General features: G+C 42.5%; 1 protein-coding gene across 1 annotated transcript in view; it reads right to left on the reverse strand.

Moving 5' to 3' along the window:
- Positions 1-213: 213 nt before the first annotated feature.
- EGLN3 (egl-9 family hypoxia inducible factor 3) overlaps positions 214-17970 on the reverse strand; it is a 32084-nt gene continuing 14327 nt past the window's right edge. The window contains exons 2-5 of the mRNA XM_087747155.1: positions 9268-9387; positions 7205-7341; positions 6430-6503; positions 214-5062 (exon numbers count right to left, since the gene is read on the reverse strand). Coding sequence (XP_087603281.1) covers positions 5025-5062; positions 6430-6503; positions 7205-7341; positions 9268-9387 — 369 coding nt within the window. The 3' untranslated portion in view covers positions 214-5024. The remainder of the gene's footprint in view (positions 5063-6429; positions 6504-7204; positions 7342-9267; positions 9388-17970) is intronic.

The following is a 17970-nucleotide window of genomic DNA, read 5'->3' on the forward strand; positions in this document are numbered from 1 at the left end:
AGCAAAGGAGCAGACCTGCACACTGGCACTGACTGGGTTTGCCACCACAGGAAAATTGCTGTTGACTGCAGTTGGCATAGTGTAGTTTACTTAGCATCTCCAGCATTGTTTAAAATAAGCACACATGCAGATGTTATCCCCTCTTTCCACAGACAGATTAAAAAAAAAATATATATCTATCTACACTTTGTGAAAGAGGATGGGAGTTTTATCAACTCTCTGAAGGGGAAGTACTCCACAGAGACAAAACTATGTGGGAAAGGAGAATCAATTTTTACTAACCTCTCTTCAACTGTCATGCTACTTCGCAATTTTCAGTGCAACCTCTGATATCAGATGCATTCTCAAGAGTCATGGGAATTGTCAGTGCAAGTATATTTAGCCATATCCCTTTGGGTAGGTGGGGGAGGAAAGAGACCCCTAAATAGCTGTAAGATAACAATTACTGCAAGCATATTTGCTTAGAGAAAGTTTAGTCAGAGTTCAGAGAAAAGACAAGTCCTTGGCAGCTGGATGGCCAATGGCCAGCTTCTTCTCAAGCAGTCCCTACAAAGCCTCACTCAGTGAGGAGCATGCTCAGAAGCGAAACCGCTCTGCTTTCCTTAGGTCTTCTCCACATGCTCTAAGCATTCCTCAGTGTAAAAGAAATGCTTGAAGAAGTGGCAAATTATCTAGAGCTCTGTCCCCTCTTTAACCAAAAAAAGTCAAATCCAAGGCCTCCATGATAGAAAGTATCTTTTACATAGCGGGGGAAATTCCCACTATTCACAATATTGCAAAAGAGTCAAAAAAACTTCACAGCACTTTAACAGATGAGTGAAAATGTCCTGGCTTTCATTCAACTGCAATGTTAGTGGGAGTGGGGAGAAGCCTCCCCCACAGCTGCAGGAGAAAACTGTGGGACTCAGGCTGGCAAAGTAGCAGGGGGAGGATGTGAACTCTGTTAAAAATAAAACTTATCAGACAACAATTGAATCATGAGAATGTTATCTGGTTCAACAGGAGTGTGAAAACAAATAGGCATTTCAAGAAGAGGGTCACTAGCAAGGTAAATAACTTCAAAATAGCAGGAAGTGACCAAGGAAACATGCCAAGCTGATGGCAACAAACAGCTCTCCCGACAGCAGAGGATTTCGGTGTCACCTCTGCCGTGCCACCACCCTTCACCCAGCTGTGTGGCACTGCACCCACCTGCCACAACCCTGGCCATGGTAGAATCAAGGCTGAAAAGATTTGCACAGGACAACGTTTAACATGACCCAGTGTTTATTGACTCCTGCCACATATATATATATTTTTTTTAATAGTAACAGGAACACAAGATGTGATGGATGGTAAAATACTACTAGGGGTTTCTATATCAATCCGATGCAAAGTGCCAGCATTGTTGACCAGCATACAACCTGACAAGAGAAGATGTAGTCCTAACTCACTCTCAGATATCTGCTGGGAGTACATCACAGTCAAAGTAGAACTAGTTATTTGCCTGCAAATAGATACATTTTCTTCTAGATGCAAGTGGTGTTAGAGCCAGCTATTTTGCAACAACAACAAATATATATAATATATTCCAACATTTTAAAAAACACAATAGGAAAGGACTAAAGCTGTTTAAAGAGAGAAGGAAAAAAGGGTGGATCTTTTTAGACACTACTTTGCAGAGGCCATTCCTCATAGAACCAGAAGTAATCTAGAGAAAATAAGATTTATTAGAGGCTACTTTGCTGAAAAGGCCAGTGGATACAGGTTTAAGAATAAAAATAGTCTCTTGATTTTCAGTACTGTCTCCTGGCCTTTTTCCTCCCTGCACAATAAAACCCACCTGTTGGAAGTTGTGGCTTGGTGGCTCTGCATATTTTTCCAATGCAATTGCATTTGGAAAGGCAACTGTATTTCTTAAAGAGCCACAAAAAACTTGCATGACACACACATGTGGCATGTAACATCTTCACAGATATGAACGATGAAGGCACATTACCTAAAGGTTGGGAAAAAAAAAAAAAACAAAAAAAAAACTTTTGGAGGACTAAAAATTAAATGCCTTCGCGAAAGCACTCCTTTTCAAAACTGGATGACAAGTGCTGTTTAGCCATAGATGTTTCAAACACTTTGCCACGAAGACAAAAAACACAAGGAAAGAGTCTCCTTGAAATGCCCTCCCTACTGCAGCAGCCTGCTGCCCCCACAGTTCTTCATTCTTGCAGAGCAGTTTGCAACAATTCCAGAAACAGGCAAGAAAAATCTGTGTAGAAAACATCAAGCCTGTGGATTTCTACATGACCAACATCCCCACACCCCCCAATTAAACTACAGCATCTTCAAGAGATCATCCCACTGATCCAGATATGGGATAAAGGTCTGGAACAGGGGACTGAGAAATTGGTTTCAAAATCCTGTGCCCTCAACTTTTTTGTACTTAATTATATGTGTTAATAAAGAAAAAGACAATGCTCTCTGCCGCAGAATAATTGCTCTCTCCTCTATCTAGATCAGGAAGATATTGGCTAAAAATGAAAATATGTACTTTATTTACATTAAATGCATCTATACTGCTCCATGCTCTATCCACCACACGCATGTTGCTGACCACTGCTGAAGCCAGGTGGTAGCAATTGTGGTAACTGAAGTACCTTTCTTTTTCAACCTTTATACAAGGCCTTTCCTCTCCCACCCCATTGCTTTTCCACTGTTCTTGGCTCCAGTGAGATGTGTACTAACATCTCTTTCTAGTGCGTTTTTTTTTAAGGTGACCATTTCTATAATGGCAAAGCAAGACTTGCTTTGCTCTGTTTTAGCTGTCTTTGCCCCCCTTACAATCATGTAGGAGTTTCAAATTTACATGCCATTGTCAACTTTGCATAGCAATACAACAGGTTGGGCTCCCCCCCTACCTTTTAAAATAATAATCCTGTGCCCTCCCTTTTTCAACACCTCCCATCTTTCAAAGGGTGACCTCTCACTCTCAGGAAAGAAGCCTAACCCTTTCTCCTCCCACATGAACATTGCAGAATGAGAATTTCAAGTTGTCATTAAGTTTCCTTCAAGTCTATGTTGTGCTACTTAGAAGCAACTGTAGTGGGATAATGTTTTTCCTAACATTAAAGGACATTTATCAGATTATTTGTCTTTTTCTAGTCTTGAGTTATAAGAACGTTTGTCACACGTGTTCCCTCATATTCCTCACTTAAGGTGCACAGTGGTCAGGCTGAACAAAGTCCAGCCCATAAAACCATAGCTGGATCTCTGGGAGAAGTCACAGAGAACGAGGAGTTTCTTAGCACTACTGTATCTACATTGAGAATTCAAGGACAGGCTGAAGGATGCCCAGCTTCTTTTTAAGAGACATAACTGCTTAAAAAAATACTCCATTTCTATGACCACTTTTTATGTCATGAAAGTTTTCTTTTCTGTCCTATGCAGCTGTTACCCTTCTGTCACTGACATTTAATACTTGCCATTGCACTCTACTTTTTCATTCCCTTGCTCAAGTGCAACAGCGCTGGCCCGCAGACCCATCATGAGCACAACAGCCTGGCACAGCATGGCGAACTGGCGCAGGGGCCGGCGGTTCACACAGGCCACCTTCACCGCTGCAGGCAGGTGGCACAGGAAAACATGGGACACTTGAAGGCATCTATTTGGAATATTTAGTAGGGTCTGACATACATACTGACAACATGAGACAAAAATGAATGCAAGTGAGTGTATTAGGTTGAGAAATATTAGTGTGAGTGATAAATACATCCACTGCCAAGTCTCAGCTTCATTAAGAGCTATTCTGAACTGCATAGTAAGTGCTGGTTGTAGAAGCTTAGGCAGATTGGAGATAGCTCACCACTTACTCATTGAGTCTAATAAGTTCAAAAAAAACAAAGGAGGAAAAAAAAATACATGCTTTGCCATTTGAATAACTCTGATCTCACAGCTTGAGCACAGCAGAAGTAGTTACCTGGCGTAACAGATCAATTGAAACAGAGTCATTGCTTCATTCAAATTATATATGCAAAGTTAAACAAGTGTGTTAACTAAGGATAAGCAGCACAAAAATCAAGTCTAAGTTACCCATTATTTATCATACATTCAGACTGCCACACACATCTTTTCCTTTCAGATTTATACCTGTGTCATACAAGACATAGTAGATGGAGAAGTCACGAAAATAACACGTAACTCTATATCATTGGCCTTTAGTGCCAATGCATTTGTGCCATCAGCCTTCCAAGTTTACCAAACTTTTGGGAGAAAACAGCTGCTTTACCAAACAGTGAATAGAAACCGTAGAACCCATCCCGCTCAGAACAGAAAGGAAACAGTTTTACAACGTTGTGGACAGATGCATAACTGCTTCCCCCTCAGTCCTGGGACAGAAAGGGCAGCACAACAGCACAGCTACAACTTGACTCTTGACAAGCAAACAAAACCCAGGAAATGGAATGACTGCGTAGACAAAAATCTGTTTGGAAAGTCATGCTATCAAAGAGCTGAGCCAATGTTCTGTGCAGCAAAGTGATGAACAGTACATCGACAGGCCCATGTGGGACAGACCACATGACACTCTACAAAAATCCAGTTTAATTTCACATTCCCAGTATCTCTCCTTACCCATTAGCAGTCTGCCACAGATTTTAAACTTGTAAAGCTCCTTCCCATTGAGCTAGATTCCCCCCCCCCCCCTTAAAGTGCAAATAAGACTCTGGTTTTTACCACAAGTTCCAATGATCATTATCTTGGTTACAAGAGTGATCAAAAGCCAGTTGGCTGAACCACTACCACTAGGCTTGGTGATACCCTTTTTTTTTTTAAACCCTGGTTACTTTTTCCAGCAAAAGGCAAACAGAAAACAAGTGTTCCTTCTGCCAGGTGCAGGCATGACAGGAGGCTGCCTGAAGTACCATCAATATAAGATGCACATGCTAGACACAACCAGTGCGCTCTTGTGCATAATAAGAATTTGCACTTGTTCACTGGAAACAGAAGTCATCTTTGGGATCTTATTTCCTCACAAAGAGTTCAGGAACAGTTGATTAGTCTTCATTAATAGGTGCTTCTCTCTTCCTTGCATCTACATCAAAAAGATGAAAAAAGGAGAGGCCGTTAAGCCAGAGGGTTCTGACAGCATTCATCTGAAAACTCAAACAGAATACAGTTGGTTTGTTTTCAACAGACAGCACTTTCCATTTCAGACTCATGAGATGAATTCACTACATGGACTAAAACACTGTATGAATCCACAGCACGTTAACGAGATAGTCATACCAAGGCTTTGTATTGTTTGCCCTGGTGAAACTGAAGACAACTCATGCAGTAATTAAATAGCCCAATAAACTTTCAGACCCCAGATCTGTGATACTTTTCCCCCAACTCTTGGCCCCTTGCTCATGATCCACTTTAAGAGTGAAGCCAATATTTGCTTTGCATACCAGCTACATAGATGACAACAGTCTGTGCTGAAAAGCATTTGACTAATGATGACTTTGCTGGTCCCCTGCTGCACACCACACGTTTTAAAAAAGACAAATGCTCTCCACACTGTATTTTGAGGAACTGCCAGAGGCAGTCCCTGAAGACCAGATCTTAAACTGCTCCCAGCAGAAAACCTTTGAGCATGGCCCCAGGTAGGGTGTTGGAGCACATCTGGACCACTCAGTCCATTACTCATATGCCATTACTACAGTAGCAGGCAGTGTGGCTGCCATTAGGAATGCTGGGGTCACCTCTTCCCAGGCTTCTGCAGAAGTGTCTCTGGGCTGGCTTTAAGCTATCTGTGAGACCCAAAATTATGTAGCTCTTGAAGTGCACCATGATCACAGCTACTTTAGCAACTGCCTGACAAAAGATACACTTATATATATATTTCTAAACTTAGTTTCTTTCCAGCTCATTATCTATACATTCCAAGGTCATTATTCCCCACTCAGAAATTACTTGTAAATTAGAGGCAAATCCCCTTTGCATTACTGCAGGCCCCAACTGCCCTTCATTAATATAGAAGACAGGCCCTATTCAGCCAGAACATTTAGAGAACATCATGGTTATGAAACTGTTTGTATTTCATGACTTTGTGCTAAACAAAGTTTGGAGAAGACAAAATATACTTCCCAAATAACAAAAGAAGAGCTTAGAGACTCCCAGTGACTGCAGCAGCCACCTGGGGTAGGACAAAATCTCAGCAACCATTTGGGAGAGAAATCAGAAACCGCCTCTCCCGTGTTCTCCATCACGCCCATCAGGGACACCGAGGCCAGGCCTGAATCTTCTTCTGTCATTTCTCCACTTCACATAAAATAACCAACTAGTGATTAGAGATGAAAAGCTTTCTAAAAATGAATGTCATACCCATCTAGCTACAGAGTTTTCCCAGTCTGTCTCTGACTTTGGAAATACCAAAATGCCTTAGATTCTTTCTGGTGAACACTTAAAGAATCATACCGGTTAAGTTCCTGAACTTTTTTTTGGCTTCTGCTCTTTCTTCAGCATCAAAATACCACACAGTCATGGCATATCTATAAAACAAAGAAATCTTGTGTTTGTTTCAACTTTTGCTATTAAAATAGAGCCCTGGAGTTTTATGGTCATGGAGAAAGCAAAAAAATAAAACTGGATTTGTAGATAAAAAATAGGATGCAAATGGCACATGCTTACAGACAAATACAGACAGCATTTTAAATGTGTATTTTATCAAGTAAGATAGAAATATAGGTAAGAATTTCTGCTTGGAGGCACAAAAGAGTGCACAGTCCCTGGTAACAGAGGGCACAAGTAGCTTACAGACCTTTGCGTGTTTTTCTGTTCTGGGACGCCTGTAGGCAGCTTGGGGGTTGCCCTGCGTCACATCAGTTTTTCATAGCCTGTTGACAGATGGTAGCCCCAAAAATCCCTATAGTGTTACGAGGGCAAAACCATAACCTAGCATCTCCCAGCTAAATAGCTACGCCTGGCTTGGAAGATTTCTTCTGTCAATGGTAAAAAGGGCTTTTTTTTCCATCACACAAGGAATCTTATCATTCAAACTTGTTCTTCCTCACTTGATAAGAGAATTCCCAGTGACTCAAAAACAGAAAATCCACTCAAAATCTAGCTACCTAGTTTTTATCCACATGTGTATTTAAACAAACACGATGGCCATAATTTTAGACACAAATATTGGTAGAAGAGATGCTTTGTTTTTTCCTGGCCAAATATCAATACTAAATATGCTACTTACCTGGTTGCATAAGAAGGCTGGACTTCATGTGGGTTCCTTCGATCTGACCAAAAAAAAAGTAATCGGTCAAAAATCGGCTCAACATCTGCTACATAGGACTTTCCTTCTGGGAATATCCGAAGAATTCCACCATGCAGCTAAAAAAAGGAAAAGTTGCTTTTTACACATATAAACACCCACACATTCATGCAAACAATGACTTATTTCTCCCCCCTCAGCACCCAACAAATGGAGAATAAACATCTAATGATAACCAAGACAGCTACATGACAACACTGGATAACCGTACACTGAATCTCTTGGCCACCTTGATTTTCCCAAACAGTTTGTAATGTTTCAGCATAAACATCTGGCTAAAGTAAATGAACCAAGATAAAGACAACACTGGCCCTGTAACAAACACTGGGAAGCTTCTGAGCTCCCACTCACGTCTCTAAAACCAGTGAGCACCACGAGGCAGGTAAGGGTGCTCCACCTGACCGGTCTGAGATCAGACTCTCCTCCCAGCAATTGGTAGATACTGCTTAGGGTATTTCAGAGTCTGCGTCTGACCATATAGGAATTAACTTTTACACCCTGGGAAGAGTGAAGTCTGCTCTATTGTTGTATTTGTAATAAACGTCTCATAGTTGTATTGTATCTCCCAGCCAGTCTTTTTCCTGCTTATGACGTAGCCTGGTTTTGCTACCACATCATTTCTCTCTTTCCATGAGCCACCAGTTTCAGGGAAAAAGTCTGCTGATCTGCACACACTGCAGAAACTTCACAAGATGCAGATGAACTCAGCAGCAGGGAGAAGGCAGTTAGAGGGCTCTTGGGAGGCTTTTATACTGCACCACAGAGTGCAGGGAAGATGCTGTCAACCCAGCACTGACCTGACGTAGTACCTCCACATGGCATGCAAACCTCAGTAAGAAACTATTAGGTCAGGTTTAAAGCAACATGTTTGCTTTCAAAGGCCAGCATGGTTATATTGTATCTATCTCCTCCAGCATACATTTGCATAAAATTACCATCACTCCCATGTAATACTCTCCACCAGTGTCCTGGATTTCAGTTAGCTTTCTGAGTGTCCACTTGGGTGCTTCCTCACTATTTAAGTAAGAGTGCAGTGCACAAAATAAATTGGATATTTGCATTTCCTCCCACATCTCCTCCTTCATTTTATTACATTGAGATGTTTCACTGTCATACTCTCCGTAAAGGAATATGTTTCTCTCCAACAGTGCATTTTTTAGTGGCATTGCCTCAAAATCTGAACTCGCTTTTGGGGGTTCATAGTATTTACGTGTGCTGAAAAACCATCCACCTAAAGTGGCCAAGACAGGTTAGAGAGACAAAAAACATTGGGCAATTTTCACTAGATACTCCACGCGAGTGGTTTGTGCTGCATTATGACAACAGAAGTGTAAAGAGACATCTTGCAATTTTACAAACCTTTATTTTGTTTCTAACTTAAATGTATGGTAAATTCAAGGCTGACTTTATTGCCTTATAGTAATACAGGCAGAAACAAGAACACCATCCTGTCAGGAGACCCCCGGTGAAGTTAAAGATGGAGAGGACAAACCAAGCCATGTGCTCGTTCCTCTTATTAAGCCCCATCACTTCATAAGGAAGAAAACCACAAACGCAACTGCCTGAAGATCTGCAGGTTAGCCTGAAGGAACAGTATCAAGACTGCTAAAGTCCTAAATTTGGGCTGTCATTTTACTCTGCTCCCAGAATCCACTTACTCCTTAGCGGATTATGTTTTTCTTTCTAGCGCTTCATTACTCTTTCCTCTAAACAAAGCGTAAGAGCCAGCAGCCCAGTCCTTAGAAGCTTTATTCTATAGCAACAAAACAGTATGTGTGTGGGATGAGAGAGAATGACAAGGAAACAGTTCAGATTCTTACTTCCAAAGGGTTGCCATAAACACCAAGAAAATAAATGTAGAGATGAAGAATGGACCAGCTGTTCAAAATTTCACCAGATTTCACAGAAGCAACAGACAGCTCCAAAGCTCTGTTTCTGAAATACTTTTTCCTTCGTGTTCTGCCTCAACCCCATGGCTTACTCACCTTGGAGTCCCAGTTCTTATTCAGGTAATAAATACAGGTGATGCAGCGCCCGTCGCCATTTGGATTGTCCACATGACGAACATACCCAGTTCCATTTCCAGGATAGCAAGCAACCATAGCCTGAATGAAAGATAAAGATTGTAAAAAAAAACAAATTCTACAAGATGCCCATCTTCAGTTTTAATTTTCTAAGCATCTTCCCACGACCAGTTTGGCTCAGTATTTTTCAGACAATCGATCCAAAACCTACAGCAGACACCACCAGAAGATATCTTTGCACAAGCTTCTTTCACTGGATGAGTCAGCCAGTGTGAAATTCCAAACTGGAAATAAATACCTGTCATTTTTCACAATATATATATACTAAAGTAGAAGGGGAAAAAATGAATTAAACTAAAACACTGGTCTATATGATACAAGCTTATTGTTCTCTACAAGTTATGTGACTTTGAGGGAGTTTCAGCTGAAGTTTGCTTGGGTTTCCAAAGATGAGCAGTCATTGTAAAACTGATTTCCCAGTCATAATGAAAGTAGAAAGCAATCCCCATAATGAAAGTAGAAAGCAATCCCAGGCCTTACTACCATCATCCTGCTCTATTCATATCTTCCAGTCCCTGTCATATACATTCCTATGGTCCAACACAAAGTGAGGGTCCCCAGGAGGTGTGGGTAAAAGTCCATAAAGCAAAGTCTGCAAAAATCTGCAACTCCTTTGTGCTGTGTTTGCACAGGGCAGTGCATGTTTGCTCTCATGGACTGAGTCACAGAACTAACCAAACAGCTTTCAGAAGCATACTTCTCTCTTTGATCATCTCCAGACTTGCTGATACGATCGCTTAATTCACAGTTTGTTTAAATTTCACCTTGAATGATGAGATAAGCCTAACATGAATTACTCCAAACCACATGACAGTCAACAGGTCTTAAAAGGGTTTTTACAACAAAAACATTAAACGAGTTGACACCATTAGCAGTCTAAGCAGGATGCAGGGAAGGGCAGGTGAGACTGCTGGTAAAGTACCAGATCTTGGTTTCAGAGTCACTTCTTCACTACTAGGACTACTTGGTAGTGATACCAGTCACCTTCCATGGGGTTCACTCCACTAAAACTGTGGCAATAGAAGTCTTGTTCCCACTCCTCTGACATCTCCTTTCATTGCTTGCCAGCAGCAAGAGCTATGGGAGATGATGGGCTAAGTTCAGTTGGAAAACTGGACACAGTATCCAGATGTGGTCTTCCCAGGGCTGAGGAGAGGGCGATAATTACTCCCCTCAATCTACTGACAGTGCTCCTGTGACTATTGCCCTGGATGCTGTTGTGCAGGGAGCACGCTGCAGGCTCATTCAGCTCACTGCCCACCAAGACCATCAGGGTTCCCAAGCTCCCCTGTGGAGCAGAGCTGCTCCCCAGCTGGGCAGCACCCAGCCTGTACTGCTGCAAGGAGCTCATTCTTCCCAGGGGCAGAACTTTGCATTTGTGCTTGTTTAATTTCATAAAAGTTGCCATTGGTCTGTTTCTCCAGCCCTTCTGGGTCCCTTTAGGTGGCAGCCCTGCCCTGGGGTGCATCAACTGGTCCCCTCAGTTTGGTGTCATGTCCACATTTGATGAGAGTGCACTCTGCCATCTGCTTCAGATTACTGACAGGTGGTTAACAGGTCAGGTCCTGTGACAGACCCCTGTGGTGCTCCATTTGTTACCAGCCTCTAGGTATAATATGACTGATTAACTACCACCCTCTAAGCCCAACGATCCAACCAGTTTTTTACCCATCTAGTTTTCCATCCATCCAAACCATAACATCCAAACTCCAGATACAAGAGCATTGTATCCACAGAATGAGGATGTGATTGTGCACCATTTGCATGACCTGCCCCTAATAATCTGCCAAGCACAGCTGACAGCATTGAAGACTGACAGTATAGGCTTTACCAAAAGCAATTCAAATTTTTAGCTAGGAACAAGACAGAGGTCATGTTTTCTGCTTCCTAGCACATGCTAAAGGCATGCTGTCCTCATGGGACACATGACCAGCTAGAGTATAGCATGTGCTGCTTTAATCACAAAGGTAATTTTACTGTGCCAACACTGGCACAGAAGTTACTGCCAGCCAGCGCGGTGGATCCCTTGGACCCTCTGCAACCAAGAACAAAATTCTATTCACAGGAATTGGCCAGTTAGGATGGGTGTACACGTACAGCTGCGAAAATACTGCTCTGCATCTCAAGTCATGTATGAATTGACTTTCCTTCTTCCCCACAAGCACCAGCAAACAGTACCTGCAGGCAGCAGTAAGTCATCAGAGCCTGCTTCTCATCCCAACACCTCAGGCCACAGCTGCTTTGGGGCTGGTGGCCCACCGGGGCAGGAGATTATGCTGAACAAGAGCAAGTAGCTTTAATTCCCAGTAATAAGCCCTCTTCCATCACGCCTGGCAGTTCGCTAGATGCCTTGCCATAGGTCCTGTCTGCTCTGTTGTCATTCTGCTGTTACAAACGGCTCCACAGCTGAACCTAGATTTCACTATAAGCCTGATAACAGCAGTAAGGGCCAGTCTACAGCCTAGCACTGGAAACAAGCCTGGCTTAGGGGCACAAGCCTGATGGAAACCACAAGCCAACTGTAATTGCAATGTAGAAATGGTCCAAGGGAGCTGTACCCTCACCGGGGAGGATAACCCACCTCGTGCATCCCCTCATCCCAGCTGCTAGCACAGCAGCTCACGTAGGTGCACCCTTCACCCATCCCATGCACAGCAAGCTGGATTAGGTCAAACAATTAAAATAGTAACCCTTTGATAAACCTGAGCCTCGTATGCTGGGGAACATGACCCAGGGAGCTGAGAGAGCAGAGGAGAGGGGGCAGCAATACCAGCAGATGGGCAGGGAAGAGGGCTGTGCCGGGAAAGCCAGGGGAGCAGGGGGCTCATCCCTGCAGCGAGCACAGCTGCCACAGAGAGGATGCGTGCCTACACTGCCAGCACGAGGTCTGGCTCAGCAGAGCTCTGCTAATCGTACCAGAGGGATGGATGATGCACGGTGGGAATAAAACTTTGTTAACTGATAATACCTCGTTTTTAAGTCAATGTACAACACAAAATTATGGAGGCCTTAAGGAAGTCTCTCTTTGGAGAGCAGACATTACTCCACGATTACTGAACTGCCTAAAAATCAATCCAATATTACTAGTGTTTTTTAATGCCACAATCAAAAAGCTGCTGAAGAATAATAGACTGCAGGCCAGATTCTTAAAGGGATTTAGGTGCTTTGCTTACTACCAAAATCTGGGCAGAAGGCCAGAGTTCTCCCCGACCTCCCTCACGTAATATGTTCTCTTAGCAGAACATGTGCTTTGACTCTGAGACATCGATGCATTATTTATTTATTTACAGCATGCACCTTTTGCAACTGCAATGCACAGAGTCCCTGGGGATGAAGACGTAGAACAATTCCCACAGAATCCAAAAGCACCGGCCACACTCTAGCGTAACTTTAGGAAAATAAAAAAAAAAGTTTTCTAGTAGCAGCAACGAAGGGAGAAAAGCAGAAGTGAAATATCCTTTTTCCTGGCAAGGTGAATATTTGAATGAAACCTTAAACAATGAAAGGAAATCATTCTGGTCCTCCTAGAGCCTGTTGAAACGATATCAAGCTTTATCAGAGCACTGGCTGGAGCAGCTCCAGAGCAGATCAAGCTGGCCTCAGCAGGGATTCCAGCTGTTAGCACTACTTTTGGATTCATTCAAAGCAAACAAGAAACAGGAGATGAGATGCGTGACCCAGACTTAATTTAGGTAATTGGTGAACCCTGGCATTTGCCAGTTTAGTGCACGGGCTAGCTACAAAAGCTGGATGCTGGATCATAATAATCAAATCATTTACCAGGTGAGCAAGCGGAGTGTCAGTAAAAAAATGTTTCCTATACTTCTTCGGCTATTGTGTCCAGAAGAGCACACTCTGTTTTCGGAAGCATCTCCCTTCATTAACCAACCCCAAACCTAAACTAACTATAGCAGGCAGTAATAAGCAGGAATGTACCTAATTTTTTTTTTTTTTTTTTTTTTTTTTTGCAACACAATCCATTGCAATGGCTGCTAGTTGGCTTAATTTCCCGGTGTAAGCACTCAGAGCAAACTTCAGCAATGACCCCCCCCCCCCCCCTATTTTAAGTTAAAATAGACAAGTTTGTCTTAAACAACAGCTGAACAGTTAAAACCTCTGATATACAGATGCATGCCTTTGCAGTCGCACACACACATGCCATAGTTTGAAGACCAATGCTCTGGTGGTCTAGTCGACAGTTGTAAATTAAAGCCTACAAAACTTGGAAAATGAAAAGCAAATCATAAAGACTGCGGTTTCTGCACTGTCATTTTCAGAGATGTTAGGTTTCCCAAGAGAGTGCAAATCAACGACCAGTTAAACAAGCAGTAATTACCAGCTTTAGTAAGGAGCCAGGAATCATCAGTAAACTCCATGTTGCACAGAAGCTTGCAAAAATAAGTTATTCATCATTCAGTCTTTAAGTATTACACCCAAGTCAGCCAGAGAAATCTGCAAGTCAAACTGCAGGACATCAGCAAAGTTTGGAGGCAGATAAAAAACAACGGTTCCATAGAGAGGATTTTTGCCTGCCTCCCAGTGCTTCTAGCAAGGGGAAAAAGAAAATCTCTGAGCTGATAGCCAGGACCATGCTGTGAGGCATCATTCTGCTACATTTCATAAAATAAGCAGCGCTGGAGTGGACTGATACTTGGAACAAAACGCTTCAGAGAATACCTTAGCTAGAAAACACTCATAAGTGGAAACGAACACTGCTTAATAGGAAGCAGTGATGACAGCAGGTCAGAAGGAGATGCTCTCCGTGCCTGCTAGCACTAAGCCAGGGCCCCAGTGTACTCCTAGTGCAGACTGTACAGGCGGTATTGCAACCCTATACTGATCCCGTATTTTCCTCTCAGAACTAGTATGACCTTTGCAACCAGCAGAGAAAATTCTGACCTGCGTAACTCTATCCTGCCAACACCAACCACCCTTGCAGATTAAGCTAAAGACTCCACAATATGCTCTTCCATTTTCTGTACCAGATTTGTCCTGTGTATTGTTGAACAGCTACTACTTTTGATCCCTAGTATAGATCGTCTCTGCATACAGCTTGTACATCAAATAGTTACGTTCAGAAATTACTTGTAAAGTCTGTTAGATTAAAGGTACTATATACATACAAAGCAATACTGATCTACAATATCACTATGATGGTTGTCTAGAAAACCAAGGTATTAATAAGAATTAACAGTTCTATAGCCACTATAGATTTCAGATACATTTTTATTTGGCTGCACACTTCCAGGTATCCCAAATTTCAGTCCAATATGTGGTTCTCAGTCCTGAACTAAAGCGCAAACAAAAATCACTTGACCAGACTTTAGGAAATTAGGACTACCAGGATTCACTTGATTGACTTAGGTCTGAGTGCATATTGTACTCAACCTGATTTTAGTTTGTAGACATGCACAGTCTGTACAGCCAGAAAGGGAAAGGCACACAGCATGCTCTACATTAAAAGAACATGAGTAGTCTGACATTTCGTGATCAAAGACAAGAGATTCGCAGTTGAGGCTTGTCTGACACACAGGCACAACGGGGTGTTTCTTAAGTACTTTCTTGTTGCACCCAATTGTGCCCAAGTGTTTTCTACTGTGTAGCTTATAATGGTTAAGTATAAAATATTCATGAACATTATTAAATATTAGTTTGTTTGAATTTATAAAAGTTAAAACACTCAACTGCTATACTGAAGCATGAAGTAGGGAAATTGGTCTAATTTAATACTCCATAGAGATGGGAGGGAACAGAGGGAAGAAAATTATGTTAAAACACCAAAATATCAGAGACATTAGCTTCGTGCCTGTTGGAAAGGGAATCATCAGTTCCAAGGGGGGTGAAACCCTGCTTGCTTCAGTCACGCAAAACATGAAATGGGCTTCAGTAGCAGCATTGCATGAGAAACCAGTACCTCATTTCCTCATCCATAACTTGATTACCAGTCTTCAGTCAAACAGCAGTTGGATTTATAGACCTAAACCTAGCCTCCTCTCTTTGATCAACTTTTTGCTCAGGGATGGAAGCAAGAGAGGGAAAGGTAGTGTGAGGAAGAAGTCTTTTTTTAGAAATTAAGAAACACTGGGGAAAGGGCTAGAATTTGGCAGGGCAAGTCACCTGCACCTTTTCACTTCAACTTTCATCTTCATACAGAGGCCTAAACCAAAGTCATACAGAAGACATCTAAAAAGCAAAAAAGCCAACAGAAATAACAATAAAAATGCTGGGGCAGTTACCATCTTTCATGAAACACAAAGCAGATCAAACTCTACAAACTCAGCTACGAGCACAGTTTGCTGAAGACTTCCTTCATTCGCTTGCAGAAGTAGTCCCTACACGACGAAGGTACCTTGGATGCAGGTGACAAGCGTCTGCTGAAGGGCCAAATAAGGCATGGCAACCAAGATATGAAAGGCTGATATGACCCTGTACTGGTAGCTGACTCATCTCTGGAGCACTATATCTTGAACCGATTGACATGATCACAGCTACTTTTGCTCCTTGGTCTGGTGTTATATCAGCAACCCTGAAAATTCAAGAGGAAAGGGGAAGACACTTCTATGGCTAGAGACACAGCCACACAAGTGAAAATGCATCCATTCTCAAAATTTTTCATCTCAGGAGCACAATGCTGTTTTCACGATGCCCATCGCCACCTTTTTTTTTTTTAAATAGTACCTTCCTGCCAGGCAAGTACTTATAACTGTACAAAAAATCCTGTTTTCATGGACAGTATTTTAGCCAGGTGGTCTGGTACTTGCTTCTCCCTGCATGTATGCGACCTTGATCATCAGATTCAGATCTTCCAAGAACTGGAAAGGTCATCTCTCCCCTTTTGTTCTATTTTGGTCTTTCATACACACCATTTTAGCTTGGTTATTGTTTCCAGGTGCATTGAGGCACATTTTGGAGATTTTTTTGAGGAACAGCCTGAAAGTGGGAATTGTGGGAAAGAATATTGCTCTCATCTGCAGGAAAAAGATGCAAAGATACTGGTTTCTCTTTGCTTACCAACCAAAAGGCTGTTATTACCTGATATTACTCTAATTACCATAAAATAGAAAACTGTTCCTGCTTAGTAGATTTCTTCTGGAACCAAGGGTAGAACCAAAGAATTACCCATGAACGCTCTGCTCATGGAGTATCTCCATGCCACACAGCTGTTGATGACTGGCATGTTATCTAGTGGTAGCTCAAGGAGCCCCTAATAAGCTTTCAAATCTTATGGAATCTGTCTGTAAGGAAGCTAGATCACAGACTGATGCTGCTGTAAAAATGAGTTCCCTATTAAATGAATCTGTGATGGGGCTTAGGAAGCTTTTCTAATGATTGGCAACAAAATTTAGTTCTTCATGGCCTGAAGAGTCCTATTAATGTGAAGGACAGCTTCGGCTCATGACTATTTTTTATTTCTTTTCTTAGCAGAACACCCACTTAGAGATAAATCTGGATGCCCTTCAAGCTCAAGCTGGCTGCCAGAGCAATGCTGCTGTGAAGTGGGAAGGCATGGAACAGCCATGCCTCATGTTGGCGGTGGCCGTCCGCCACTGCCAAGAGAATAGCGAGCATTTGTGAACCAAGCCTTGGAGACAGTGGTGAGTTTTGTTGAGCTTTCCCCTTGCTGGATACTCCCTGGGATCCTAAAGTGAAGGGGCAATTCAGGAAATTGCAAAAGGACCTGACTGAGGGAGTTCTCCAGGCTTCTGAGGAGAGAAATCTGACCTGTGGTTTCCTGCGCAAGAGTGTCCCAGGTATTCATCTTCCTTTGTATGCTGTCTACATTGCATTTTTTTTTTTTAAAGCCAAGTAAAATAATGCCTCTTGCTTTCAGACCACCACCCAAATTCTCTGTTCAGCTTCTTGGCATGGCCAGGAAAAAGCAGAATACTGTTTAAGTTTAAGGAAAGAAACCTAAATTGCCATATAACTGCCATACAACTGTCCTTGCAGTGAGCATCTTTGTCTCTTCTAATAATTAAAAGGATTAACCTCCTTTCTTCTATGTTTAATTAATTTACATATTTCTGCATGTATGTCAGTTAATGCTTTTCTCCAGTTGCCCAGTGCTCCTCTCTTGTATTCTACAATGGCAAAATCAAGTAAGATTTTTATTTTACATCCTCCTCTGACCTAAAACTACATTTTAGGCTGCAACGTTACTCGGTCGTCGTGCCTTGCACGCACACAGAGACAATACAGTTTCAGAGGAGACTAGCATGCTGTGAAGAGCAGGCATACCATCACGGCAGGACCTGAAATTTAAAAGGCTATTGCCAGCGAATTAGTTCAGTCAAGGATATTCAGATTAAGTCTCCAATTAGCAGCTGTAAACATGCGCAGTGCATCAATGTATCAATAAAGGCTGTTTCAGTTTAGAAAGACTGCCCACCCCGTGCTGCCGAGCCCTGGCTTCAGGCCAGCGAGATGATGGCTTAACGACAGTGCTACGTGCAGAGCGTGAGGCGATCGGCGATCAAACGCAAACTTTACTCCAGAGTACGCTTCACAGAGAGGCTGCGGAGGGAAGAGGGGAAACCCACGCTTGCAGCACAGACACACTCAAGGCGCTTCTCTGTTCTGGTTCTTACTGGTCTCCCTCCCCCT

This window comes from Nipponia nippon, unplaced genomic scaffold (genome assembly GCF_047370975.1).
Source record: "Nipponia nippon isolate SJK-2023a ecotype South Korea unplaced genomic scaffold, ASM4737097v1 scaffold_11, whole genome shotgun sequence".
NCBI lineage: Eukaryota > Metazoa > Chordata > Aves > Pelecaniformes > Threskiornithidae > Nipponia > Nipponia nippon.